We start from the raw sequence: 27296 nt of genomic DNA, 5'->3' as shown, positions 1-27296 counted from the left end.
CGATAAAACTTGCCTGAATTAGGACAAGGGAAAGTCCGATCCACGCGATAAAACTCGCCAAATTAGGACACAAACCAAGTCCGGTCAAAGAAGAGTTTACTTCATAAGACCGAGGACAAACATCAACTTACCCCGTACCTTTATCCAGAATGCTGAAGTGACTCGCTTCGCCGAAGTGGTTCACTTCGCTTTTCGGGGGGGGTAGTGATGGAGTATGTACTAAACAAGCCCATCAGCCTAAAGCCCAAGAAAGAGTATCAGTTCGGCGTTACCAAAGAGTTCGGCCCCAGCCTATAGCTCGGTAAAAGCCGACCAATCAAGCTCTACAAAGCTGCTCGGCAATAGTTCAGCAGTTCGGTCTCAGCATCGGCAAAAGCTGCTCGGCAATACCGAACTGGGAGCCACGACCTCCACTACACGATCTATCTAGTGGTGGACCCATGCAGGCTCTCATGACCTCCACGACATCCACGACATAATTACTGATGATGTAAGCCACTGCCTAGTTAGTGGCCATGCAGGATCTCATGACCTCCATGACCTCCACGACTTAGGGTGGTGATGCAAGCCACGATCTCAGTTCAATATATAAATAGAACTTAGATCTGATAGACGAGGATTTACTAACTCTAGAGATAAAAGATCATATAGCAAGTCTGTGTTGTAAGCTGTAATCCCAGATCAAGCAATACAATCTTGCCCTCCCTTCTTCCCGTGGACGTAGATTTACTTCAGTAAATCGAACCACGTAAATTCTTTGTGTCGTAGTCTTTATCTTCTACCAGCATTTACAAACATCAGAAATTCGCGGATTCATCACCTAGTGACGTGGCAGGAGGTGTTTTTGAGAAGTTCTAGTGGATATCCGAATGGGACATCCGTGCATTGGAGATGCTCTGCTTGTCATTCTTAGCACTTAGCATTTGTAGAACTTTAGATAACTCAAAGTTTGCTAAGAAACTGTCAACTAGACAAGGATTTTTTCCATCTTGAATGAAAAAGAGGAAATATTGAATACAAGAAAACAATATAAATGAATTAGTAGAGATTAATAAGAAAGGACGCCAACACAACTAAGTATCATGATTGATATTACCCGTCGCCACTATATATATTTGCATTCAATCATTCTTTGCTTTCAAGTATTTCAAGACTTAGTTTTAGTGACCACTCCACCCACTCAGTTTTAGTTTCAATATTAATAAATCAGATTCATGTCATCACGGCCACATGTATAAATAATGAATAAGTGTCATATATGTGTACTTTTAGCCAAGTTAAAGATAGTATGATAAAAAATAATTAATAAAGTAAATTAAGGGGCTAGTAATCATTTTCTTGCAACAAGTGCAAAATAAATTTATATATGCTATACTTTAGCTGATGCCTAATGCTTGCCTACCTAGACATCTAAACAAATTGGGAAGTTGATTCTTTGGAAAACTCATTGCAATAATATAAACTCAATTATGTATATGTATATATATGTTATTACGTTTTGAAATCGAGTGTACTAAAAGCTAACCAATTTCGTGAGCTGACCAAATAAATTTCATTAATGGATGTTTTTGACCGAAATTGGACTCATCATGTTCAAACATAACTTCAATTTTCATTGAAGAGTGAAGATATCAGTTTTGGTGGCCATTAATTGTATACATTTTTCATAATCAGGTGTATGACCATAAGTCACAATCCCCAATAATTTTGATGATTGGTAGTCATACTAATTCAATAGGAAGTATTCTCAATCTCAAATTCCTATTCTAGCTTATCGCAAATTTTAATTTTATAATTATACCTTATGTATAAAATACTTTGACGGATACCCAGATAAAACTATTAACTTACTAGTATTTTTTGTATCAGTTATTCTAAATGCTAAATGGTCTCATTTATTTAACTGCTCAGTACCACCTACCTAGAAAGCCAAATATAAAGCCCAATTAGAGTTTGTGGAAATAGTAATTGATTTCTAAATCAAATTACAATCCGATAATCTGAATTGGACTTATTTAATTTGTTCCAACTTCCACCAAAGAATTAATTGCTCAACTACAAATGTATTCAAGATTATTTATTACGGTAGAAGTGGAGTATACTAAAAGCTAGTAATTATTAAGATGGGGAGCTAACCAACAGCCACTTTAGCTCTAAATTAGTTTATAATAAAGCTTTACTTTTCCATTATCCGCCATTTCTATCACATAAAAAGTAAAGAATTTAATAGTAGTATATGAAAAGGGCTTTATGTTTGAGTAGAGCACTGCTGTCATCAACAATATCATCACTCATCACCATCAAAAAAGCTCCCAAAATTTCATATCCTACTGTGAAAAAAAGTGTTAGAGAGAGAGAGAGAGAGAGCATGGCAATGAGCATGGCAGTGTGTTTGATAGTAGTATTAGGTTGGTTTGAAGTAACAAAAGGAGGTGTTTATAAGGTGGGAGATTCAGCAGGCTGGACTACCATTGGCAATGTTGATTACAAGCTCTGGTCTTCCACTAAAACATTTCAACTTGGAGATGTTATTGGTAATTTTATTTTTTCAATTTTACACTCTATATTTATATATATGTGTGTGTGTGTGTGTGTGTTTATTTATTACTAGTATAACATAAATTGATATCGTCTTTCATAATTTCATTGACATTGTGAAATAAATTAAATAATGATTGGGAAGATGGCCGGTTCACTGTTCTTTAATTTTCAGTTCAACAATAGTAAATGTGTGTGCATAATCCATATATACATAAAGAATAAAACAGTTACTTCCATTTTTTTATACTTATTCAATGTTTTCAGACCAAATTTGTTTCGTTTAGCACCAACCAATTTATTGTGATTTTAATGAATAGTCATGCTGCCGGTTTTAAACCAGAATCGTCGTCGGTTAAGATTGATGGGTTTTTTAATTCTGGTTTACCGGTTTACAAATAACGTTTTGAAATAAAAAAAAATTTCTCCTTATTATTAAAAGAAACGTAAGACGACATAATGATTAAAAATGGTATCATAGTCACCCCGCGTGCACATTAGAGTCCTCCAACATATCATTATTGATCACTTTCACACGTTCTTATTTGCAACTCCCTAATTTTCAAGAAGATCGCACGCTTTAATCATGTATGCACCATTGTGAGTTTCGAAGATGCATCCCAATATGATTCCTATTGATACCAAGATTATAGTTTGGTTATTTTGCATATATATAGTTGTTCTCTCTTTGTAACTGTTGAGTACAAACCCATCCCACATCGGGAGTCTAGAAGGTGAATATAATTCCTTCCAATCCCAATCAGTTTGAGGCTTTTTGGAAGTGACCTAAAAATAAATCCGTGTGGGCTTGACCCAAAGCGGATACACATCGATCGTATCAAATTGAGTAAACAATTTATTCGTTTATATTCGTGATTACTTGGTGTTTATTTCATAAGAGTTTGTTTAATTTCAGTATTTGAGTACAACCCTCAATTCCACAATGTGATGCAAGTGATCCACTCGGAGTACAAGGCGTGTAACGCATCATCCCCCATCTCCACCCACACCACGGGCAACGACTCCATCACCATCAACACTCACGGCCACCACTTCTTTGTCTGCGGTGTCCCCGGCCACTGCCAATCCGGCCAGAAAGTCGACATCAATGTGCTTCGTTCTCCTTCACCTATGCCTTCCCTCTCCGCGCCTCTCCCCCCACCTGCCGCCCCTTCACCCTCACCCAGCGCCGCACCTCCTTCTCTCCAACTCCGATGCCTTCTTCCCAATCTTCTTTTGCTTTACTTGTTCATTACCATTTTTGCATAACGCCAAAATTGCACTTGTACTATATATATCAGGACGGCCAGTTTTTACTTCTTTCTCAAACTAGTGATGCTCATGCACATGTTGTTATCAATTGCATTTAATTGTAACTGCATTTTGTGGTTCATTATTAGAGTTTGCTTTGGAAATTATATATACAACATGTTAGATAACAAAATGGCAAAACACGTTATACTAATAGTACATTTTATTTCATTATGTCCTCATACAATTTTTTGGTCTCGCTAGATACTTAATTATACTTAGGGGTGGGGAATTATACCGGAATACCGTACCGAAAATACCAATTTTTCGGTATACCGTAGTTTTCGGTACGATAACGGTATTAGATTTCCTATACCGTGGTATACTGGTATACCGGTGATTATTAAATATATAAATATATATATAATATTTATGTTATATTTATAGGATTATTATTGTATATATATAACCCTTATATCTATAGTAGGTTGGATCCTCCATTTTCAGTCTCATCTACAAGTATTGTCTTTTGTCAAATTCACCAACAAAGTTCCAAGAAATGAAGATAGTGTTGCTAATGATTTTATAATTTATTTTTGATTTGGTTGTCGAAGTTTTATAAATTTGAATATTAGATTGACTTTATGAAGTTTAATTGTTTTGTACATTTTGAAGTAGTTGAACAATATAATTATTTTTTTTATATTTTGGGCATAGTATTATTTTTCCGCTATAACAGGTATAACGGTATGCCGTACCGAAATTAGGTATACCGTAATGCGGTACGGTATACCGAAAACATGGTATGGTAACAGTATCAAAAACTACCATACTGAATTCCCGGTATACCGAAAAATTTGGTACGGTATCAGTATGGTGTTTTGTCATACCGTAACTTTCAGTACGGTATGGCACTCAAAGTACGGTATACCATACCGAACCATCCCTAATTATACTAATGCATTTTGTTTCATTAGGTCTTTATAACAAAACAAAACAAAATATATTAATACAAGGGCCTATAGATGTGTTTTGCCTAAATAATACAGTAAAGTATTATTCCATAATATCGATTGGAAAATGTTCGATATATAATCTTAATCCGTCAAATAGTATTAAATCATGCTTTCATCCAATCATTCCCTTTCCAGTAAAATTAACTAAAAATAAAGAATCTAGAATTGAAGAATAGAACCCTAATTAGGTCAACTCAGCCCCCTTTCCATCATCCCTTGGCATAAACCTCTTCCACACCGGATGCACCTTCCACACCCTCTCCTCCATCTCATCGATGGCCACGCCCTTCGTCTCCGGTATCAGAAACCACACAAACACCCCCATCACCACCACCCAGCCCGCGAAGAAGAAGAAGATCCCCGCCCTCATATGGCACATCATCGACAAGAACGCCTGCGCGATCAAAAACGTCAACAGCATATTCGTGCTGACCGCAAAGGCAAACCCGGCCGTCCTCGTCTCCATGGGGAACACCTCGCTCGGGATCAGCCACCCCATCGGCCCCCACGACCACGCAAACGACATCACAAACAAACACACCAGCACCACCACGATCGTAGCCAGCTTGTTGTCAAGCGTCCCCACGCTCTTGAGGTGGAGCTCAAGGATAACCCCGGACCCCACCAAGCAGACGAGCATCTGCATGCAGGCCTGGAGGAGGAGCTTCCTCCTCCCTAGCCTGTCCACGGCCACGATGGAGACGAAGGTGCTGACCACGTTGACCACGCCGGTTATCACGGCGGAGAGGAGCGCGCCGTCGTTCTTGAACCCCATGGTTTGGAAGAGGAGGGGGGCGTAGAACATGATGGCGTTGATGCCGGTGAATTGCTGGAAGATCTGGACGCAGATGGAGATGGTGAGGGGAGGGATGCTCTGCCGGTTCATCAGCTTCTTGAATGGCTGTTTCACCTTCTTCGCTTGCTCGGAGGCGTGCTTGATCTGCTCGAGCTCGTGCTCCACGTCGTCCACGCCGCGGACCTTCTGGAGGGACTGCTTGCCTTCGGCTTCATAGCCGCGCTCGATCAGGCTCGAGGGGGTCTCCATGATCACGAACGAGCCGATGAAGAGGGCGATCCCTGGGACTGCGGCAAGTCCCAGAGCGATCCTCCATCAGTAGGGGTGGATGTTGGCCACCACGAAGTTGACTAGGTTCGCGATGAGGATCCCGATGGTCACGAACAGCTGGAACATGATGTTCACAGCTCCCCTGCGGTGCGGCGGCGCCACCTCGGATAAGAAGAGGGGGACAGACTGCCGATGCAATAAATAATTTATTAGTTATATATGGAATAATAAATAGCGAAAAAATCATGAAGTTTGATCGAATTTTAAAAATCAGTTACTATAATACAACACAATTTTTAAATTGACAAAAAAACTTGCACTGTATTTTAAAAATCAGTGAAGAAAGTCTGAATAAAGTTTGGTTAGGCATCATAAAATTTGGATTTGTGTATGATGTTTGGTCAAATAAAATGGACTTATTAGCAATTAGGAAAAAAATCATAAATTAATGACAAAATCATAAAGTTTGGTCGACTTTTAAAAATAAGTCATAAATAGTAAATTGCCAATGCAATTACTTTACTAATTAAGTAAATCATAAATTAACATTAAGTATATTCAAATTTAAAAAATCAGCCAAAAAGGTCAAACTGTCTATAACGTAGTATGAGGTTTGAATTTGAATTTGAATTTGTTCTTAAGTTATACCACGATAAAAGATTACCTGACAGAAAAAAAAAAGTACTACGAAGTTTAGTAAAAGAAACATGAAGTTCGAAAACTTTGGTCATACTCATAAATAAACGGAAAAATCACGAAATTTGTTCAAAATATATTTCAGTCATAGTAATAAAAAGGGCTAATTGCTTATAAAATTAGAAAATTCGGTCAAATTTTGACTAATAAATCATAAAGTTAAAAAAATTTCTTAATTGTCCATTATAGTAACTTTTATTATGAATGCAAATTGGATACTAAATTGTTAAATAACCCTAATAAAAATTGGGTGTAACTCTAACCTCATTGCCGAATCCGACGCCAACTCCGAAGAGGATTCTGCCGACGATGAGGACGGCCTTGTTGGGGGCCAATCCACTGAGAAGAGCGGCGACAACGAAGAAGACCGAGGCGAGCCTGATAGTAGGCCTCCGGCCGAGAACGGAGCAGGCCTTGGAGGCCCCGAAGCTGGAGACGAGAGCGGCGAGATACAAAGAAGATGTGAAGAGCTGAAGCATCTGATCGTCGTATTTGCAGTAGTTATCTTCGTGAGCGATCAATTTTCTAGCGTACACGTTGGGGAAGAACTTGAGGAGGAAATCGTCCATGGCCGAAACTCCGCCGGAGATGCCGATGTCGTAGCCGAACATGAGGCCGCCCATGGCCGCGAAGATCCAGCAGATCACCACATACGGAGTTGTTTTCGATTTGATTTTGATTGAGGAAGATGAATGATGTGATATTTTAGAGTTCTTAATCAAAGCATAAAGATTATCAAGTTTAATTATTTTAACTCTAATAATACTACACTACTGCAAGAATACAGTATCGTAGTAGTATTTCAAGTGTCGATCCACAGGGAGGCGAGATTGCTTACGCTTAATAAGACTACACAAAGCATAAAAATATTTTATTTTGATTTTGAGATGGTTAACTAACTTAAACTACTGAAACGAGATTTTTAATACGAGAAAGACAAGTCACTCCAAGTTGCTCACTAAGCTTGCGTTGTTTTACACCATTTACAACGAAACATACGACGGGATTATAATTATCAACCTAATCGCGTGCACTGAACATGTCTACGACGTATAGTTCACAGTCAGCTGAACACTTATTCCATGAACCAACTTTCAACGACATTTAATTCCTGCGGATGCACGGGAATAAATGTCGTCTACTATAATCACTTACCTAATCCACTATCAATTTATCCCCTGAACAGTTCTAAATCGAAAGCATACCAACAAACGATCAATCCTAAGCTATGTTAAAGAGACAATAGTTAAGATTTAACAACACTACATCATTAGCCAAAAACGTAGCATTTTAATTATCAAACACAATGTTGGTATCAAACATACGATTCAAGGTGTTAAAACAAATACACAAGCCTAGATTACAACTGGGAGCAACAAAGAGAGCCTAGCCTATACACATGGTAGAATGTAGAAATAAAACCATAGGTGTGATGCTCTCGTCGAGTGGAGTCGGGATTCGGGAATGGATGGTCGGAATAATGGCCGGAATGCCTTCCTTCTCTTCTTCCTCTCCTCCTTTCTCTCTATTTTTCTCTCTATCTGTCGTTCTCCTTCTCATTTTCTTTTCTTCTTTTTATCCTAAACTGCCGAGCAACTGCCTGGAGTTGTTCGAGACTCCGAACGCCCGACCGGGCGAAATTAGAAGGACCAATCGCCCGACCGGGCGATATGCTTCTGCATGGCTTCGCGGGAGACGCCCGACCGGGCGTTTAGTTGAAATCAGAACGCCCGACCGGGCGAACTTTCTGGACTCCGCATGCACAAAATGGAAACGCCCGATCGGGCGTTTAGCAACATCAAAACGCCCGACCGGGCGAACTCTCTGGAATCTCAGCTATGCATTTCCGACGAACTTCCAGCTTCTAACACCCGAAACTACACTCAAAGCACGACTTGGTGAGTTATAATTAACATGAAATCCGGGGTAAAGAATAGGAAATAAGCTTCGCATCAAATACCCCCAAACTTAAGCTCTTGCTCGCCCCGAGCAAGGTACATTTTTAGCACAAAAACTCAACGCAAGTCTACCCCGCAGAGAAATTTTCATCACAAAGAATCATGTAGGGACGTGAGTGACAAAATCTAAACCCCCAACATTTCCAATCGAGATTTCCCACTCTCAAGAACAATCACTCATCCCCCTAGATTTTCAAGTCAAGATGCACTTCAAAGTAAGTCCGAGCATACGATCAAACAACTCAAACCGTCATCATCGACTCATCAAGCACTACTAATCTCATAGACTCGCAGGTTTCAAACCGAACTTCTTTAACTCTACCAAGCTATTTACACACATCCACAAGCATCAACGATTAGGTCCAAGGTCTTATTTCAAGGTTGTAATGTGGCTAGGGACGAGGTAGGATAAGTATGGGTAGTGAGCTCAAAGGCTACACATTTGAGTGCCAAAATCTTCCCTCCTACAACATCCTTCCAAAGATCGAACAACCAAAATTTTACAACCCAACTCAAACTCCCCCAAACTTGAGATCTATTCTAGACAAGATTACATCGCACAATTATAGAAGCTCTATCTTTATTTCATCAAACTTATTTTTTTCTTTCTTTTTTTTTTTCTTTTTTTTTTTGTAAAGACCTCGACTTTTGCGAATTTTGAGGTCGTCTTTTTCTTTTCTTTTTTTTTTTTTTTCTAAGAACTTCATTCTTTTCACATTATATCAAGTCTAGAAAAGTCTACTCTTTACAGTTCACCACCCCCACACTCACAACTCAAAACACCAAGCTCAACTTGTATTTAGCACTCAAATAGTAGCAAGGTCAATTGATGAGGCTAAAATTAGGCTTATTTAAGTAGCTAAGTGTTTGGCTAAGTGTTTACACAAAGAAAAGAGAATTAAGCTCAAGGTGGCTTCTATGGGATCATGTGATGGACTAGGCATGTGATCATTTGGCCATAGAGTTCATCCTAGTGCCTTATCCTCCCAAATCGTTAACACAAACGAACGCAAGCACTTCACTCGATAAAGCAAATCAATCCAACATAATTTCCACAAGTCATGCGATTTTCATACTCTCCTCAACTCAAGAAATCGGATGTTATCACGACATGCTTTTTCACAAAGATCCATGCACCCATTCTATTCATCCTAGGCTTCAAAGTTCAAGTAAAATTAAGCAAGATTTCCCAACCAGAAAGCCGAAGATAAAGCATGCACCCGTCAACTACATAGATTCAAAACATCTTTATCACGCAAAACACCCAAAAAACATACATCACAAATCATTCATAACCCCCCAAACTTGAATGCATCATTGTCCTCAATGCATGCAAAGAAGACAAATAAAGTAAAGGGAAAGGAAACTCCCCCAAACTTGGCATGACGTCCATAGTGCATTCGGGTGGGAGGGTGGGTGTAAAAATCCTTTGCAGGTGTGCTTCCTCCTAAGCTCCAATCCTAACTCCCAGTTGCTCCTACAAAAAAAACAAAAACTACAAAAAGAACACTCAATTCAAAATAAATGTTGGAGGAAAGAATTGAGCAAACAAAACCTCCAACATATGAAACCAAAAGATAAAAGAAAAAATAAAAACTTGGGTTGCCTCCCAATCAGCGCCTTTGTTTATAGTCGTTGGCTCGACCTCCTTCATCCTTTTCCCTTCTATCCAGGCTCCAATAGGCGCTTCCCCGCCTTCTCTTGCTTGATCACCACATTTTCTCCATCTACTCGAAACATGACCGTATTTGTCTTGGTCTCTATCACAACATCACCGGTTGCTAAAAATGGCCTACCAAAGAGGATAGGCATATCCTTGTCCTCTTCCATCTCTAGGACAATGAAGTCAACCGGGAGTACAAATCTCTCAACCTTCACCAAGACATCCTCGATGATCCCTTTTGGTTTCACAATTGAATGATCCGCCAATTGTAGGTCAATGTCGATTGGTTCAATCCTCGCTTCTAGACCGATTGACCGTGCGGTTTTCAGAGCCATCAATGATATTCCCGAGCCTTGATCAAGTAGGCACTTTGGGAACTTCTTATCTCCCATCTCACATGGGATCACACAGCTTCCAGGGTCTCTTCTCTTTGCCGGCATCTTTCCCTTCACAAATTGTGAGCAAAATGCGCTCAATATCACCACACCATCGTCTTGTATCTTCTCCTTTTTCGCGATAAGATCCTTAAAAAACTTGGAGAATTTAGGAAAGTGTAGGAACAAATCCACCAGGGACACATCTACATTAACTTTCCTGATAATGTTCATCATCCAATCGAGTCCTTTCTCTTGAATTATTTTTCTACCCTTCTTCTTATTCTCGACTGGGAAAGGTGGGGGCGGGATAAAATCTGGAAAATTAAATGGACACTGCGGGTCCATTGCCGGACTTAGCGCGGATATCCTTCTCTACTCGAATTTTTCCACTCGAATCGGATTCTTCACCATACTTCTTGCTGCCAAATGCAGCTTGTTCTTGACCATGTTGGGCACCCTGCACCAACGCGGGACTTCCCTTACATGCCCCGTCCGCCCCTGCGTGCGAGGAATGCAAGCCTAACATCTCATCCGCCCCTGCGTGTGAGATGCCGGAAGTACCTTGGCCGTCAATTACTGGTGTCGAACCTAACTTGCGGCCACTTCTTAGCTTAACCGCCTTGCACTGCTCATAGCCCTTAGGATTGGGCACCGTATCACTCGGGATGGCGTTAGGAATTCTCGTATGGGATGCTGTAGCTATCTGTCCAATTTGAGTCTCGAGATTCCTCATTGAAGCTTCGAGCTGACCAAATCTTTCCACCGTCTTCTCCTTGAAATTCTCATTCTCTTTTTGACTTTTAGTCATGAACGAGAGAATCTGCCCCAACTGATCCTCGACGGTTGTCTTCTTCTCATAACCCGGCGGTTGAGTGTTGTTCCTCCATTGATTGCCCGAGTTGTTGCTAGGACCAACCTGATTCCATCCCGTTTGTTGAGGCCTCCAATTTTGCTGATTGTTGTATTGGTTGCCTTGATTGAACCCTTGGCGATTGTTGCCAATATAGTTCACATCCTCCACGGGTGGTCCTTGAAGACTAGGGCACTGATCAGTATGGTGCCCACCTTGGCACAACCCACATCTCATCACCGTCACAGCTTGGGGTTGAGGAGTCAGTTGAAGGGATTTAACTGCCTTCGTCATCGACAACATCTGGGTGCTAATGTCCGCCAGTTGAGCCTCAATTGCAGTCACTCTTTCCGCATCCTTTGTAGCACCAAATGTATCTCCCATCTTATCGGCCGCTCTTCTCGGATTATGCCAATTCCTTTGGTTGTTCGCCAACCTTTGGAACAGGGCTCTCACTTCCTCGTGAGTTAAGTCGTCCAAGTTCCCATTAGAGCCTGCAGTCACCAAGCCCGTGCCTTCATTATTGAGTCCCTTGTAGAACTTGAGTAGCTCATGCCCTGGAGCAAGACCATGGCTCGGGCATTTCCTAAGCAATTCAGTGAACCTCTTCCACGCTTCCGCAAAAGACTCATCATATTTCTGTCGGAAGGTAGTGATCTCCTCTCTCAACTTCTCAATCTTCATCGGAGAGTTATATTCCAGGAGGAACAACATCTTCAACTCTTGGAATGTGGCTATGTTGTATCCCGGAATAGAATCATACCATGCCCGTGCTTTATCCCTCAGTGAGAAAGGGAATAAGGCCCTCTTAATCTGATGATGGTCCACATTCGGGGGTCGATGAGAGTTCGTCAATTCGTAGAACGCGTTGAGGTGGCTCATTGGATCCTCATCGTCTCGCCCATGGAAGAGATTTCCCCCGTTCACCAAGCTAATGTAATGAGGAGGAATGTTCACGTTGTCATTCGCGTAGGCGAATTCTCCTAGAAAGTCGACTCCCGACCTGAGAGTGTCACCAAACCTCACCGCGGGTGGTGGAATCTCATTGTTCTCAGCCATTGATTCAGCTTCTAGATCACTGTCACTACTCTCAAATAATGGGTTATCTCTGATTGGACTCGGCGAATCCTGTTGAACTTCAAACCCGGTTGAACTTCCTGACCCTTTCCTTCTTTGATAACAGAGTAATCCGAAAGGCGGTGTACCCTGAGATCTCGTGTGCATTCACGACTTTCTCTCTTTTTTTTTTGTTTGTATTTTACCTACACAACAGAAAATACACCAAGCACAAGCACAATATATTTCCTAATTACCGAAAGCGAGACCTCTCGACAACTTCGGGGTAAGTCCTATAAAACGTGTGTGCTAGTGTGCAAACAAAACTACCTAAAACTAAACTAAGAGTTAGCTAAAAATTACCTAAAATAATACACTCCTTCGTCTTCAAGTCCGGACGTGGTAGATGGCTATCACACCGTAGAACACGAACAATGTACCTAAAAAACTCAAAAAGAAAAATCAAACAAAACGAAATAAAAACTAAAACACTTAAGCATAAACAAGCTATTGCCTCCCCGGCAACGGCGCCAAAACTTGATGTGATATTTTAGAGTTCTTAATCAAAGCATAAAGATTATCAAGTTTAATTATTTTAACTCTAATAATACTACACTACTGCAAGAATACAGTATCGTAGTAGTATTTCAAGTGTCGATCCACAGGGAGGCGAGATTGCTTACGCTTAATAAGACTACACAAAGCATAAAAATATTTTATTTTGATTTTGAGATGGTTAACTAACTTAAACTACTGAAACGAGATTTTTAATACGAGAAAGACAAGTCACTCCAAGTTGCTCACTAAGCTTGCGTTGTTTTACACCATTTACAACGAAACATACGACGGGATTATAATTATCAACCTAATCGCGTGCACTGAACATGTCTACGACGTATAGTTCACAGTCAGCTGAACACTTATTCCATGAACCAACTTTCAACGACATTTAATTCCTGCGGATGCACGGGAATAAATGTCGTCTACTATAATCACTTACCTAATCCACTATCAATTTATCCCCTGAACAGTTCTAAATCGAAAGCATACCAACAAACGATCAATCCTAAGCTATGTTAAAGAGACAATAGTTAAGATTTAACAACACTACATCATTAGCCAAAAACGTAGCATTTTAATTATCAAACACAATGTTGGTATCAAACATACGATTCAAGGTGTTAAAACAAATACACAAGCCTAGATTACAACTGGGAGCAACAAAGAGAGCCTAGCCTATACACATGGTAGAATGTAGAAATAAAACCATAGGTGTGATGCTCTCGTCGAGTGGAGTCGGGATTCGGGAATGGATGGTCGGAATAATGGCCGGAATGCCTTCCTTCTCTTCTTCCTCTCCTCCTTTCTCTCTATTTTTCTCTCTATCTGTCGTTCTCCTTCTCATTTTCTTTTCTTCTTTTTATCCTAAACTGCCGAGCAACTGCCTGGAGTTGTTCGAGACTCCGAACGCCCGACCGGGCGAAATTAGAAGGACCAATCGCCCGACCGGGCGATATGCTTCTGCATGGCTTCGCGGGAGACGCCCGACCGGGCGTTTAGTTGAAATCAGAACGCCCGACCGGGCGAACTTTCTGGACTCCGCATGCACAAAATGGAAACGCCCGATCGGGCGTTTAGCAACATCAAAACGCCCGACCGGGCGAACTCTCTGGAATCTCAGCTATGCATTTCCGACGAACTTCCAGCTTCTAACACCCGAAACTACACTCAAAGCACGACTTGGTGAGTTATAATTAACATGAAATCCGGGGTAAAGAATAGGAAATAAGCTTCGCATCAATGAAGAAGCCTCTGCCATCTTTGATTTTGTTGGATTGGATTGGATTGGATTATTCTTACCATTGATGGTGGAATGGGGGTTTTATACTAATTGGAAAACCCTAGAAAACACAGAATCTATGGAGATATGGATGATGAGCTTAGCATATATCCTTAATTATAAATTTGGATAAGGTAAATGGGGAAAGATATACGGCAAGTTTTAACTAATTAAAGGGATTGAGGATAATGTGAATTTTTATAGGATTTCTTACCAATTATTAACAAATTAAGAATAACGGGATTAATTTATAACTCAAATCAAATAAATCACAAAAATTTATTCGGTAAATTATCAACGTTTAATAAAATGTAAAATCTAATACATAAGTCATACCCTAACTTTTGTAATTCCAATTGTATTAACAATATATTCTAATATACTGAAAAATCTTATCTTCCAATAAAAATTCGAAACATTATATATTGATGGTTTTATTGCTCGGACATTGGTACTTGATGGAGTACGGACTAAACAAGCCCAATAGCAGTGACGGCCCATCAGTACGGACTAAACAAGCCCAATAGCAGTGACGGCCCATCAGCCCAAAGCCCAAGGAAGAGTATCAGTTCGGCATTACCAAAGAGTTCGGCCCCAGCCTACAGCTCGGTAAAAGCCGACCAATCAGTTCTACTCTCAGATCGGCAAAAGCTGCTCGGCAATAGTTCAGCAGTTCGGTCTCAGTATTCGACCGAACTGGGAGATAGTGGACCCATGCAGGATCTCATGACCACTACACGATCTATTTAGTGGTGTCAAATCATGCAGGATCTCATGCGGGATAAGCGGACCAAACAAAGAGGTAGTGGACCCATGCAGGATCTCCATGACCTCCACGACATCCACAACCATCATTAGTGGTGATGCAAGCCACGATCTTAGTTCAATGTATAAATAGAACTTAGATCAGATAGAAAAGGGTTAAGTTCTCTAGAGATCAAATGTCAAATAGCAAGTCTGTATTGTAAGCTGTAGAAAACAGATCAAGCAATACAACTCTGCCCTCTTTTCTTCCCGTGGACGTAGATTTACCTCAGTAAATCGAACCACGTAAATCTCTGTGTCGTGATCTGCATTTTCCTGCATTCATCACCATCAAAAATTCGCCAAACCATCAGTACTCAACCCAATCCCATTTTTATTTTTTTAAAATCTAATAAATAGAAATTTTGAGGATTATGCTATGATAATACGGAGACCTTATACCTAATAAGTCGCGCTATGATATTCATTAATTTTCATAAAATTTCAAATGTTTGATTTTGAGGGGAGAAATAATCGGAGTCACACTCTCACTTGTTTCTTCTCATCCATCAATTTCCCCTACTTTTGTCCGACTTCAAAGTGCCTAAGATTAGTTTCGAGTTAGACTATAAAACCAAAAATAAGATCAAAAAAATTGAGCATTTAACCTTTCACATCATCATCAACAGCAACTGAAATCTGAGAGCAATGGAAAAAGATTCTGATAAATATGATTTAGGCATCTCTACTATCATGAACTAGACAACACTACACATCTTGTTAGTAGGAATAATTTTATATTTTGAAAAAAAAACATCATTGTGGCATACATAAATCAAGAAAATGGCCAGCCGCGAGCCTCATTACAAGTCTAAGATCACACCCTATGTGTTCGCATGCTGGATTCTGGCTGCCTTCGGCGGCCTCATGTTCGGCTATGACATTGGAATTTCGGGTACGAAATTCTTAAGTTTTATAAAAATTGTTTACATGTTGATGAAATTTTTGAATAAGTACATGTATCTTATTTGGTGTGGATTAGGTGGAGTGACGGCCATGGATGATTTCTTGGTGAAGTTTTTCCCTCATGTTCACGAGAGAAAGCTACACGCGCAAGAGGATAATTACTGTCGATACGACGATGAGTTGCTCCAGCTTTTCACCTCTTCTTTGTACTTGGCAGCCCTCATTGCGAGTTTCTTCGCCTCCAAGGCTTGCACCAAGTTGGGGCGCAAGCCCACCATCACCATGGCTTCCACCTTCTTCATCGCGGGCGCCTTCATCTGCGCAGCCGCGGAGAAGAAGTGGATGATCATCGTGGGGAGGATCCTTTTTGGGGTTGGCGTCGGGTTCGCAAATGAAGTAGGTAACAATGAGTAACTATGCTAATTTTAGGTCATGTTCGAATTTCCCTCCGTTCCATGAAACACTATTTTGAAACTGGCATCTAGGTCATAGTTTTAGACCGTCTGTTTCAAAATAGTGTTTCATATGGAAGCACTATTTTGGAAAGGGATGATTTTGTCTGCACTCAGTAGTTAAGACTGATGGTTGCAAAACTACTGAATGCAGGCCGTTCCTCTGTTTCTAACAGAGATCGCCCCCCAACAACATAGGGGGGCGGTAAACATCCTGTTTCAACTATTTGTGACAATAGGGATCTTCATCGCCAACCTGGTTAACTACGCCACGGTGATGATCCACCCGAGCGGGTGGCGTGTGTCGCTAGGCCTAGCAGCAGTGCCAGCCCTAGTCCTTTTCGGCGGTTCCCTATTCATAACAGAGACTCCGCCAAGTCTTGTGGAGATGGGGAGGAAGGAAGAAGGGAGGGAAGCCCTGCGGATAATCCGCGGGGTTGACGACGTGGACGCGGAGTTTGACCAGATATTGGCGGCGGCAGAGCAGGCGAAGCAGGGGAAGCACCACTTCAGGAGATTGTTCAAGCGTTCGAGCTTCCCACCATTGTTCGTGGGCACCATAATACAAGTGTTCCAGCAGTTCACCGGTATCAACGCTATCATGTTGTACGCCCCTGTTCTCTTCCGCACGCTCGGCTTTAACTCCAACGCCTCCTTGCTTTCCTCCGTCATCACCGGCCTTGTAAACGTAGGAGCCACGTTCGTCTCCATCTACGCCGTGGACAAGATTGGCAGGCGGAAGCTGCTTTTGCAAGCGTCGTGCCAGATGTTCGTGTCCCAGATGGCGATCGGGGTGATTTTGTCGACACACCTCCAGGTAGGTATTACTAAGATGCATAACATTTACACCATAAGGAACAGTTTAGTAGGTAAGATGTGCTAACTTCATAGTAACTCATCTATGTTTGGAATTCTATGACCAGAAATGTTTGGTCATAGAATTCCAAACATAGATGAGTTATCTAACCTGCCAAACCTGCTCTGTGTATAATAAATGGTTGTTAGTCATTATGCTAACTTAACTGTACTACCAAATGACTGCCTAAGAATTGCAGGCGACGGGGACGATGAGCAAAGGGATGGCGGCGGTGGTGGTGATACTGGTGTGCATGTTTGTGATGTCGTTCGCGTGGTCGTGGGGGCCGATGGGGTGGCTGATCCCGAGTGAGATATTCCCGATAGAGACGAGGGCGGCGGGGTTTGCCTTTGCGGTGAGCACGAACATGACATTCACGTTCGTGATCGCCCAGGCATTCCTATCGATGTTGTGCCACATGAGGGCTCACATATTCTTCTTCTTCTCGGCATGGATTATGGCGATGGGGCTGTTCGTGCTCTACCTGTTGCCGGAGACGAAAGGGATTCCGATCGATCAGGTGGAGGAGAGGCTATGGAAGAAGCATCCTGTGTGGAGCAGCTTCTACAAAGAGGAAGGGAGTGAATATGGGATGGCTTGAATCCTCTCTCTTTATTAGCAGTGCTTTGGCACATGCTGTTTCTTCATTTTCATTTCTCTTTTCTATTTTCTTTTGAATCTTTGTATGTGCCATACAAGTAACCTTGTTTCTTCCATTGTTTCACTTTTCAATTGGGATTTCATCAAAAGGAAAAATATTCGATCTCTCAATTTCGCCATTTGAATTAGGTCTCATCATTAGCCTGTTACTACATTTTATATACCAACCTCAACTAATAACTTCAATCAAACTAATAGGAGTAGTAAAAATTGACGAAAGAATGTAAAAATAACAATGTTGAACACAATTTGTAAGTTTTTTTAGTATATTAATTATTTAATTGAACTTGTTTGTTAAGGAAAATTAATGGATTTTAGTAGATAGTATATTTGAATTCATTTGCAATATCGTAATGACCTCCGTAGATAGTAATGCACGAGTTCAATCTCAAATTCTCTCCAAAAAAAGACTATACATTTAGATTTTACTGTATTTCTTTATATTCAATAAAATGTTATCCTATTAACTTAACCCATTCATATTTTTGGGGGGCAAACAAAATAAACTAAAAAATAGTAAAAAAAACATAGCAATACATAAAGCCAAGCAACCTAAAGCCGACTAAAATATAAATATACATTGGGTGATACGTATACACATAAGAATACACTCCAACAAGTTACATTATCTTTAATGCAGAAAAACTTAACATAAAGTGATTTAGATTCAATCTTTGGCGCATACAATGATACAAGGGGAGTTGCGCAGAATATATAACTACTCTTAATGTGGCATAGGGAAGCATTCTGTTGACGCTAACAAATGCTTACTTCTATAAAATCGCGATGAACTTGAGTAGTGTGGGAGTGTATGGTAATGTAAGCTGGGATCTTATGCAGTTCATCTTGGATCTTCTACAATAGTTCCAACAGCTGATGGGCAACATCTGCATCGTAGAGTTGCAAGCAGGTTATAACGATAGACGAGCTAAGATATCTGAATGTATAAAAGTTGACAAGTATGCAATAACTCTCTAATCACCATCCCAAACATCCATTCTGAATTTCTGGTAATTTATAGTAAAACTTAATCTTCCACATGGAACTTTTTAATAAATTTTCATAATCAGATACTATAATTCTCAACAAGGATATGCTTTTTCCGCAGCAATATACTGAATAAACTTTGAATAGTCATTAGGTCTGACTCGCTGCGAAACAACGCCATTCAACACCTATGCTGTAACTCCCTGATTAAACTCCCAACAAGAACAATTTTAGGCATTCCAGTTAGTTTAATACCGTTGGGGTCTGTTTTTTTTATTTTATTCAAGTTAAAATCTGACAAAAATATCAAGAAACAGAGTATTGTGATTTGTGACTGTGATACCTTTGAGTACAGATGGTGGTGTGTGGAACTCATTCCAGATGCTATCACATGAAGTAAGATTCATGTTTAGGAATTTGGCAGCAAGGTAGGCAGCACCAGCAGCTATCTGGTGAGGTTTAAACTGAAGCCATAGCGAACTTCTGAGTCTGCAAAAAAAAAGAAACTTCATTTCAAAATACGTGCGTGATCAAAATATGATGATAGACTAACAGATATGAAACAGATTATAAAACCAAACCATTTGAAGCAGAAGCAACACCAACAATTCAACTTGCATGATCTTATTCTCATTGATGTATTCGCCACAATTAAAAAATCTTATGTTCGGAGAGCAGTTGCCATGGCCAGAAACAGTTAATAAATAATCAAATTGACACTTCAAAAAACAAAAAACCAATAATTGAATCCCTTACCAACTAATAAGGCAGCATCCAAGTCGGATATACCCAGATTCTTCTGGGAAATGCTGATTGCTATCCCAGTATAAAACATGTCAAACAATCTATAGAACAATTAACTCCAACTCCAGTATCTGCAGCCAGTCTACCAACAAGAATGCTGATGTGGATGCACATAAAAGAGAAGAACAAGCTCGGGTCACCTTGTAAGGCATAAGGCTAGCAGCATGAAGCTACGATGTTCGTAAACTCACTGTGACTTCATAAATTAGTTTTAGCAGATTATCACTCCACGACCAATTAGAGTATACTTTGCTCTTGTCGAGTCCTCAGAAAATTTAGACTATCTTCTAGCATTAAGGGTGCTGGATCAGACATTATATTCTTGGCTAAGTTACAAATTCAGACATAATATCCACATAACTTAATTAATTACACTCTTTACAAAGTTTAAAAGAAAAGTATCACTAGAGCTACAGTGGTATATGTAAATATGGTCTGATAATTCCCTATGGAGAAGTAAATGAAACAACAACTAGTAGTAAATAAACATATAAGTATGGATAGAGTATGTAAACCTATGATAAGTAAACATCAAAGTGATGTTCCCTCCATGGATGTTAAGAAAAGACAGTCTTCCTAATATTTTTTTATTACCAAGTGCAAAAGACTATATAACTACTTTTTTCTGCGACAACACTTAGCCAACACTTAGCATGCACCATGTATGGTGTATGGTGACATGACGCCCACTAGATGAAGCCCCAATACAGTAAGGAAAGAAAAGGGAAAAAAAACAGAATCACCTAGGCAAACCCTTTTTCGAACTCTTCAGAACACATGACAACTGTTGCACCCCACCAACATCCCAACCCAAATTGAGCAGAAAATATAGAAGTTGAACAATGATGATTATTGTGAATGGATACTCGAACAGGTCAATAATACTTAAAATTAAAGTAGGGACTTCTCATCTCTCCTGGACATGCTTCCACTACTGTGGTAACTGGCAAGTATTCCTACCTTTTCTGTTCTTATTTGGCTGGACAAAGGACTGAGGTTTGAGCCCTTGAATAGAAGTTTCTCTGAACATGACATACAAAACTCTTACCCATCAAAGCTCAGTAGTATATGAAGACCTTCAAAATTTATTGAAGCTGGAAGATGTGCTCATCAAAGAATAGAAGAAAAAGGAAATGGGAAGCAAAAGAAAACAGATGAGAGGTCAAAAAGAACACGGAGTATTTTGGTGGGTAATATATGGATGGGTGAAATCTGAAATGTAAAGGATTCAGTCACCTGATCGCAAATGGTTTCGGGAATCAAAGTGTTTAAAAGGAATTGGTCACCACATATGGCAGATGAGCCCCTAGTTCCATCATGCCCAAACAAATATCTGAGGTATTCTTCAGATTTATTATAAGCAACCTATGTTGAAACTGAGTAAGACATAGTAATGTCTAAATGGAGAATAAAATAATTAATCCACGAACTATCTTCTACAGCAAATGCCCATGCTAATAAGATGTTGGAATTGGAAAGGAATCCACAAGATATAGCAAGTTCAACTTCAGATGAAAAACACATTCGATGATCAGCAGATCAACCTCCGGCTATTAATATCATAATGGGTGCATGCTAATCTTCTATAAACCCTGCAATTATATGGCATTCCAGAAATATCAATATCGAATTCTAGACTGAATCAAAGTAAATATAGAGATGACTGTCACTCACAAAAGAAGATTCAATCTGAGGACCAAAAGGTAAATAAATTGTGTATATCCTCCTCCCGAATGATAACATTGGCCCATTGGTTATCCAAATAATAGAGAAGCCACCAATGAGAGTGTCAATTACAGTTCAGGTACTGGTACTTTTTCACTCCATTTATATTCAGTCTCGATATCAGAAGGGTCTACTTACATGTACAGGATGTATAGCAGGTATCATTTCAAATTAACAACTGAGAATAGCAATACTTGAAATAATATAACTTACCCTTCTCTGACAAAGTCCAGCGCCATATTCACCAAGACAGACTGTGCAAAGCCTAGTTTTTGAAGCGTAGAAGTCAGAGATTCAAATGGATGCTGCACATTAAGCTCGAAATTTAAAGTTGTTAAGACCAATTGCTCAGCATCAGTCATCCGCTCACGATATTTTTCAAACCAATCCTGTTCAAGGAAATTAGTCACAGAGAAAAGCAGCTAAATTAGTATACGTCTTACTTAACAGAAACAACAGACTAAATACAAATAACAGTTCACTAGGTTAAATCAGAAAAGGGAACTTTCCTTGATCACAATTTAATAGCCCAAACCATAACAAAGAATTCCTAGTATATCTTGCATTCTTCAAGAAGGAATAAGCTGATTATATCTTCAAGAATCAATTAGAGAACCGTACACATGAAATCAAATTTGAGAATTGAATCTTTTTACAGTTTGAATCAATCAATTTACACCATCTCATAAAAGGAAGTAAGCCAAGGTCAGACTATAAAGAGCGAGAAGAGTAAAGAGGATACTAACAATGGGTAACATATATGAAAGAAGTGAGAAATCCTGTTTGTGGAGAACTTCGCACGAAGCTTTTAGGACATCATTCAGAGCACATGGTGTCTCCTCAGACTTGGAAGCCAGGAAAAGAACTGCAGTAGCTATCAGCTGCAAGCCAATGATAAAAGTACCACTTAATTACCTCCAAAGGCCAATTTCGGCAAACCAGAAGATAATCTAGAGAGTATTAACTAAATTACAAAAGACAAAGTACCACATTCATGAAAGGAAACTCACAAATCTGTCGTGAGAGGCATGAGATCGACGTACAAAGAAACGATGGCAGAGCACCATGGCAGTCCCAATGGTTGTTTGAGGTCTGAAACAGTATTGCATCTGAATCTTTGGATAATTAACATAAAACATAGCAAAACAAAAGAATAGTCGAACCAACATAGTTATAGAAGCATGATGGACTTTTAAATTATGTCTCCTTTAGCATGTGGAATGTATTTTTCAAGGTGAGATACTTACAAATGAAGCCTAGCCCCAACATTTTGAAGGAAGGAACAATAGGAGTATCGCAGATATGTTTCATGCAGCTGATCAATGCCATCTTTTCTGGAAGGAGAGGATTTCTCTATATCATCCCTAGACATGAAAACCACTTCCTCATCCTCAAACTTTAACCGGTCACACTTTGATGCAGAAGAAGCATTCAGATTGGCATCACCAGACCTGGTTTCAGCAACAGCAGCAGAACTTTTGCAGACTAATTGGGCATCGGCACAAGCATTATAGTATCTGGAAGGTTTGAATGAGTCAGCACGATTTGCAAGATCATATTGGTATGTCTGTTGCTGCTGATAAATGGACCCAGTGCTTTCAGCAGAGAAAGTTGAAGTCTTTCTCCTTTTGGGAGATGGTCCAAAATCAGGTCCACGACGGTCGTACATGAGTCCATCCAACCTATACGTTTGAGTAAAGTCATGGTAGTTGTTGTAGTCATGTGTGCCAAAGTTCCCGTAGTAATTAGGAGCTGCACCAGTGGCCCTCACAGCCATATTGCTATTTCTAGCACAAGACGATCTATTATCTCTGTGAAATTTGCCACCTCGTGGCTGCTGAGGCCGCACAAAAGACATAATTCCTGCTCGTTTAATCAAAGTCAGAGAACATACAAAATGCAACAACCCAGAAAAAGACACTCTTAATGATATCTGTTATGCCCTTAGGAAGACCAACAACCAATTCAGTCACTCATGACATGATAATGGAAATAACATCTTAACAACAAAAGTTATTTCGAGACTGCTCAAATTAATATGCCTGTCTCTCATAATAGATCACCATCAACCCATCAATTCTAAACCTACTGAAACAACATTACACACCGTTGTTTATGAACTTATAACAATCAAATGTATAATCATTTCAGCACTGAAAAATCTAGGAAGGACAAAATCGTTCACAATTCAGTTAGCTATATTTGTCTAAAAGAAACACAGATTTTGAAAATGTATCAAACCTAGTATTTGAGAGTTCAATTTCCAAAACCCTATCAACTTTTAACATAAACAAAAGCAAGATAAAGCACAGAATCGACATCCAACGCAATAAGATCCAATATTCTGCAGAACGATTTAAAAATTAACTCTTCCAACCCGTCAAAAATAATTCAAAAGGTAATTAACGTATAGTAATAATACCTGATAGGCAACACGGGATGTAAGGATCTGGAAAGACTGATCGCTAATTTCAAGCTGGAAATACGCAATTCCCTATTGAGATTAGGGTTTGCGTCTTTGAGAATTGTAGGGAGAGAGAGAGAATAAGATTTGAAAGAATTCACCTACAAAAAGAAGATTTGAAAATAATTCAGCTACAAATCGAGGCGTGGTCGGGTCAGATTTGAACATGTAAATTGATTAACCTTTATTGTTGTGAATCAAAAATCAACGATTCAATTGTGAGCTTGATGATGGTTAAATAAAAAATTTTGAGTATAAAACGTGCAAACCTTATTTTCCAGGGACTAATTTTAAAGTTCACTCTAATATTTAAGACTTACTAGTATGTTTTGCTACAATATTTTTTTGTTTATCATTTGCTAAATGCCTAAATTACAGTAATATTTTTTTAATAAAATATAATTAATTAGATATAGGTATCTAACCCTATCTAAACTGCTATCTAAATTATTGCATCTTTCATCATAAATACTTGCATTATACATTCTGACTTGTATGAATAAAAGTGCAGTTTAAATCAAATTGCAGCTTCCTAACCTTTAAAATTGAATGATACAATTTTCCAGCATGCTATATTTTATGCTTTCTGAATTGTATGAGTAGAACATCATTATATAGCCTTACTGTATTGCATGCATTATATATTATGTTCAATTGCAATTCAATGCCATAGTCATGCAACAAGTATGATTGCATCATAAATATATTACTCCAATTCCGATACAATACATTGCATTACTACCCAAACTTGTACTAGAAAAAAAATCAAATTTACATAATGACAATTTAGGTTGTGGACTCGACTATCGCTCTCCGACAACGGATGCTTGGTGGCAATTCATCTTTTCCCTATGATACAAAACTTTCGAATAAAAAAAATTCAGTTACAAAAGCATAGACGACAAATTAAGCAAACATTTGAACCTTTCATGCAAAATTTCAAACAAATTAAACAAAAGGATAACACGACAAATGAAGCAAAATGGTAGTACATACTTTCAGGTACAGAGGACACGAAGCAAACTGTCATACAAAATAAGCAAATCCTCAAACAAATGAAGCAAAGTTTAGCACAAAATAATCTTTCAAACAAAACAAGCAAACTATTAATGCAAAATTTTAAACAAGTTAAGCAGATTCTCGCCCACGTTAAGCAATATTTCCAACAACTTAAGCAAATTCTCGCCAAAATAAGCAATCTTTCCAACAACTTAAGCATATTCTCGCCAAAAATAAGCAATCTTTCCAACAACTTAAGCATATTCTCACCCCAATTAATTTCCTTAAAAGTTCGGGCCCCTTTCACTAGATTGGCAAAAGAGAAGCCCATGGTTTGAGCCTTCGAGGTAATGAGGCAGACATGGTAAGATCCGACCCGTAGGTGGACGACCCGGATAACGTTCAATTTGTATAATTTGAACACATTACACTGCATTCTAAATAGGAATAGTGCTTTCATTTTTTATTTTACCATAATTTGAGTTTTTTCTTTAATTTAATCATATTTAAAACATAATATTGAGAGAAACATGGGCCATTAATTCGGAGGCTACGATGATTACATCATGTTTATTCACATAAAATAACGCACTTATATAGTATTTTTTTAGCAATATGATGTAACGCTTGTCAACTTCAACTGTTTGAAATTTTTTATTCCAACTGGAGTATTAAAAAAACAATAAAGATAATCATAAATTAAAAGTCTAAAATTTATAAATTCCGACAAAAAGTCGTCGTAAGACCAAAATTTGGTTTATAATTTGAAATTTGGAGACCATTGTATCTGACTACCATTTTTTCTTATTAAGGTCAAATGTAATTAATAAAACGAGTGTTGAAAATAATTCTATATTATATCATTAATAAGGATTAGAAAATACTAAATTAAATTCCAGTCAAATATGATATCAATATGTTAATTCCATTTTTAAGCGACATTGTTACGTTACGGTGACTGTGAGTGCGTTAACTCAAGATGATTTCACATTTTATTAGTAATAAGTAAATTAACATTGAAAGATGGCATGTATATTTGGCCCACCCCAACTCAATACTGGCCTATCTAAATTAATTTACATTAATTTTAGTTGAGTCTAGAATCTCTGTTACATTAATTGAGCTTCAAATTGATTTTCAGAAGCTTGTATCATTTCTATCATATTTTTGTATACTCATCTTTCCGGTTTAAGTCAATTTTATGAATTTCATTTTATATAATTATTTCCAAAAGATAAAATGAAATATCATTTATCCGCATATTCAATTTTCTCGAAGAAAAATAATAGGTGGTCGTCGGACATATTCTATCATGATTCAAGCATTGGACCAAAATTCAGATAGTAAAAATTGATAAACATTGATATATATTTGATAAATGAAAGTTATTGATATAGAATTGGTAGTACAATATTACTCCCATATCAACTAGATTTAGGGTTATGGTTTAAAATTTCAAAACCAAACATCCAGTCTGACTAGCTAGATTTAGGATTATGGTTTAAAATTTCAAAACCAAACATCCAGTTTGACTAGCTCACATCCGATTAAACCACAATTCGAATATGATTGGCCAAAAACTCATTGATCTGATTGACATCTCTACTTTTTAGCATTAATATTGTATTTTAGACTATGAAGGATAATTTTGCCAATAAATATGCTGGTTGATTTAGTTGGGAAATACACTATTCACATGGCATTCCACTAACCATGTGATCACATGCCTCAAGGATCAAGTTCTCTCTCTCTTTAATCCATGACAAGTCATACACACCTGCAGGTTAAGAAAGATACTAGTTACCCATAAATGAAGTGTTTTTTTATCATTATATATATGTATGCTTATTCCAGCAATGGTTTTTATGGTTGTTATGTCATTGGTGGATGTTTCTTTAAAGAAGGTAATTACACCTGTCAAGTAATGCAAGTAGTATTTTTTGTAAGAATTGTTCGATAGAGAGATATTTGACAGAGAGATTTAGTTGTTTCACATAGATGATATAAACAGGTGCTAGATCTTTTTTTTATGGATCACATTTTGTTTTTTTATTCACTAAATGTCAACGTAGTGACCCTTAATTCTACACCATGCATGTTCGTTGCCAATTTGCCATGTTCAAGCTAGCTAGCTAGCATAAATAAATATAGTAAAAATAAATGTTTAAAATTATATATCTCTGATTATGAAATAACCAACCCTGGTAGGCTAGTGATTTGTTAACTTTGAAATCAAGATTAAATGATAAAACTTAGATTAGAATAAATCCAAATTATTAATCTAAATAAAAACACAAAAATAAAAATAAAATATTAAAATTGAAACAC

General features: G+C 38.6%; 4 protein-coding genes, 1 non-coding gene and 1 pseudogene across 9 annotated transcripts; 3 read left to right on the top strand and 3 right to left on the bottom strand.

Annotated features, from left to right (window-relative positions):
- The first annotated feature begins 2185 nt into the window (after positions 1-2185).
- On the top strand, positions 2186-4023 carry LOC121794029 (chemocyanin-like). The gene is made up of 2 exons (XM_042192042.1): positions 2186-2534; positions 3455-4023. The coding sequence occupies exons 1-2, from the start codon at positions 2237-2239 to the stop codon at positions 3805-3807; spliced, it is 651 nt and encodes a 216-aa protein (XP_042047976.1). The 5' UTR covers positions 2186-2236; the 3' UTR covers positions 3808-4023.
- Positions 4024-4989: 966 nt separating this feature from the next.
- On the bottom strand, positions 4990-8809 carry LOC121757647 (annotated as a pseudogene).
- Positions 8810-10190: 1381 nt separating this feature from the next.
- LOC121757641 lies at positions 10191-12639 on the bottom strand. The gene is made up of 2 exons (XM_042153159.1): positions 11127-12639; positions 10191-10879 (listed from the first exon to the last, which is right to left on the bottom strand). Exons 1-2 carry the CDS (start codon positions 12637-12639, stop codon positions 10191-10193), a joined length of 2202 nt encoding a protein of 733 aa, XP_042009093.1.
- Positions 11981-12087, top strand: LOC121758045. Its single transcript, XR_006041313.1, has one exon. It is a non-coding gene; the product is annotated as a small nucleolar RNA R71 (small nucleolar RNA).
- A 3251-nt stretch (positions 12640-15890) lies between the features above and the next one.
- On the top strand, positions 15891-18073 carry LOC121808530 (sugar transport protein 8-like). Its single transcript, XM_042209073.1, has 4 exons — positions 15891-16010; positions 16098-16417; positions 16628-17290; positions 17529-18073. Exons 1-4 carry the CDS (start codon positions 15899-15901, stop codon positions 17928-17930), a joined length of 1497 nt encoding a protein of 498 aa, XP_042065007.1. The 5' UTR covers positions 15891-15898; the 3' UTR covers positions 17931-18073.
- Positions 18074-18527: 454 nt separating this feature from the next.
- Positions 18528-24289, bottom strand: LOC121808537 (cyclin-T1-4-like). Of its 5 annotated transcripts, XM_042209086.1 has the most exons (8): positions 24152-24289; positions 23928-24070; positions 22753-23368; positions 22516-22597; positions 22252-22386; positions 21719-21894; positions 19320-19465; positions 18528-18876 (listed from the first exon to the last, which is right to left on the bottom strand). In XM_042209086.1, the coding sequence occupies exons 3-8, from the start codon at positions 23361-23363 to the stop codon at positions 18845-18847; spliced, it is 1182 nt and encodes a 393-aa protein (XP_042065020.1). In that variant the 5' UTR covers positions 23364-23368; positions 23928-24070; positions 24152-24289; the 3' UTR covers positions 18528-18844. The 5 variants fall into 5 exon arrangements, 4 of the variants coding, with proteins under 4 accessions (XP_042065020.1, XP_042065029.1, XP_042065036.1 ...); XM_042209095.1 differs by lacking the exon at positions 24152-24289 and having other exon boundaries at positions 22516-22519; positions 23928-24134; XR_006052224.1 differs by lacking the exons at positions 18528-18876; positions 19320-19465; positions 24152-24289 and adding exons at positions 21125-21372; positions 21455-21635 and having other exon boundaries at positions 23928-24134.
- Between the last annotated feature and the right edge of the window lie 3007 nt (positions 24290-27296).

The sequence above is a fragment of the Salvia splendens genome, chromosome 1 (assembly GCF_004379255.2).
Source record: "Salvia splendens isolate huo1 chromosome 1, SspV2, whole genome shotgun sequence".
NCBI classification, from domain to species: Eukaryota; Viridiplantae; Streptophyta; class Magnoliopsida; order Lamiales; family Lamiaceae; genus Salvia; species Salvia splendens.
Note: the sequence above shows the minus strand (reverse complement) of the source record. Positions and strands in the feature narration are given on the sequence as shown.

What these genes read in the sequence shown, in the direction of transcription:
- LOC121757641 (XM_042153159.1), bottom strand. Translation starts at nt 12,639, where the DNA reads ATGCACACGAGATCTCAGGGTACACCGCCTTTCGGATTACTCTGTTAT. An exon ending in ACCAGTAATTGACGGCCAAG is followed by an intron (nt 10,880 to 11,126) that starts GTACTTCCGGCA and finishes TTAATTTTCCAG; the next exon opens with ATTTTATCCCGCCCCCACCT.
- LOC121808537 (XM_042209086.1), bottom strand. Translation starts at nt 23,363, where the DNA reads ATGTCTTTTGTGCGGCCTCAGCAGCCACGAGGTGGCAAATTTCACAGA. An exon ending in ATGCCTCTCACGACAGATTT is followed by an intron (nt 22,387 to 22,515) that starts GTGAGTTTCCTT and finishes ATTGGCTTGCAG; the next exon opens with CTGATAGCTACTGCAGTTCT. An exon ending in TTTCATATATGTTACCCATT is followed by an intron (nt 21,895 to 22,251) that starts GTTAGTATCCTC and finishes TTCCTTGAACAG; the next exon opens with GATTGGTTTGAAAAATATCG.
- LOC121808530 (XM_042209073.1), top strand. Translation starts at nt 15,899, where the DNA reads ATGGCCAGCCGCGAGCCTCATTACAAGTCTAAGATCACACCCTATGTG. An exon ending in GCGTCGGGTTCGCAAATGAA is followed by an intron (nt 16,418 to 16,627) that starts GTAGGTAACAAT and finishes TACTGAATGCAG; the next exon opens with GCCGTTCCTCTGTTTCTAAC. An exon ending in TTTTGTCGACACACCTCCAG is followed by an intron (nt 17,291 to 17,528) that starts GTAGGTATTACT and finishes TAAGAATTGCAG; the next exon opens with GCGACGGGGACGATGAGCAA.
- LOC121794029 (XM_042192042.1), top strand. Translation starts at nt 2,237, where the DNA reads ATGAAAAGGGCTTTATGTTTGAGTAGAGCACTGCTGTCATCAACAATA. An exon ending in TCAACTTGGAGATGTTATTG is followed by an intron (nt 2,535 to 3,454) that starts GTAATTTTATTT and finishes GTTTAATTTCAG; the next exon opens with TATTTGAGTACAACCCTCAA.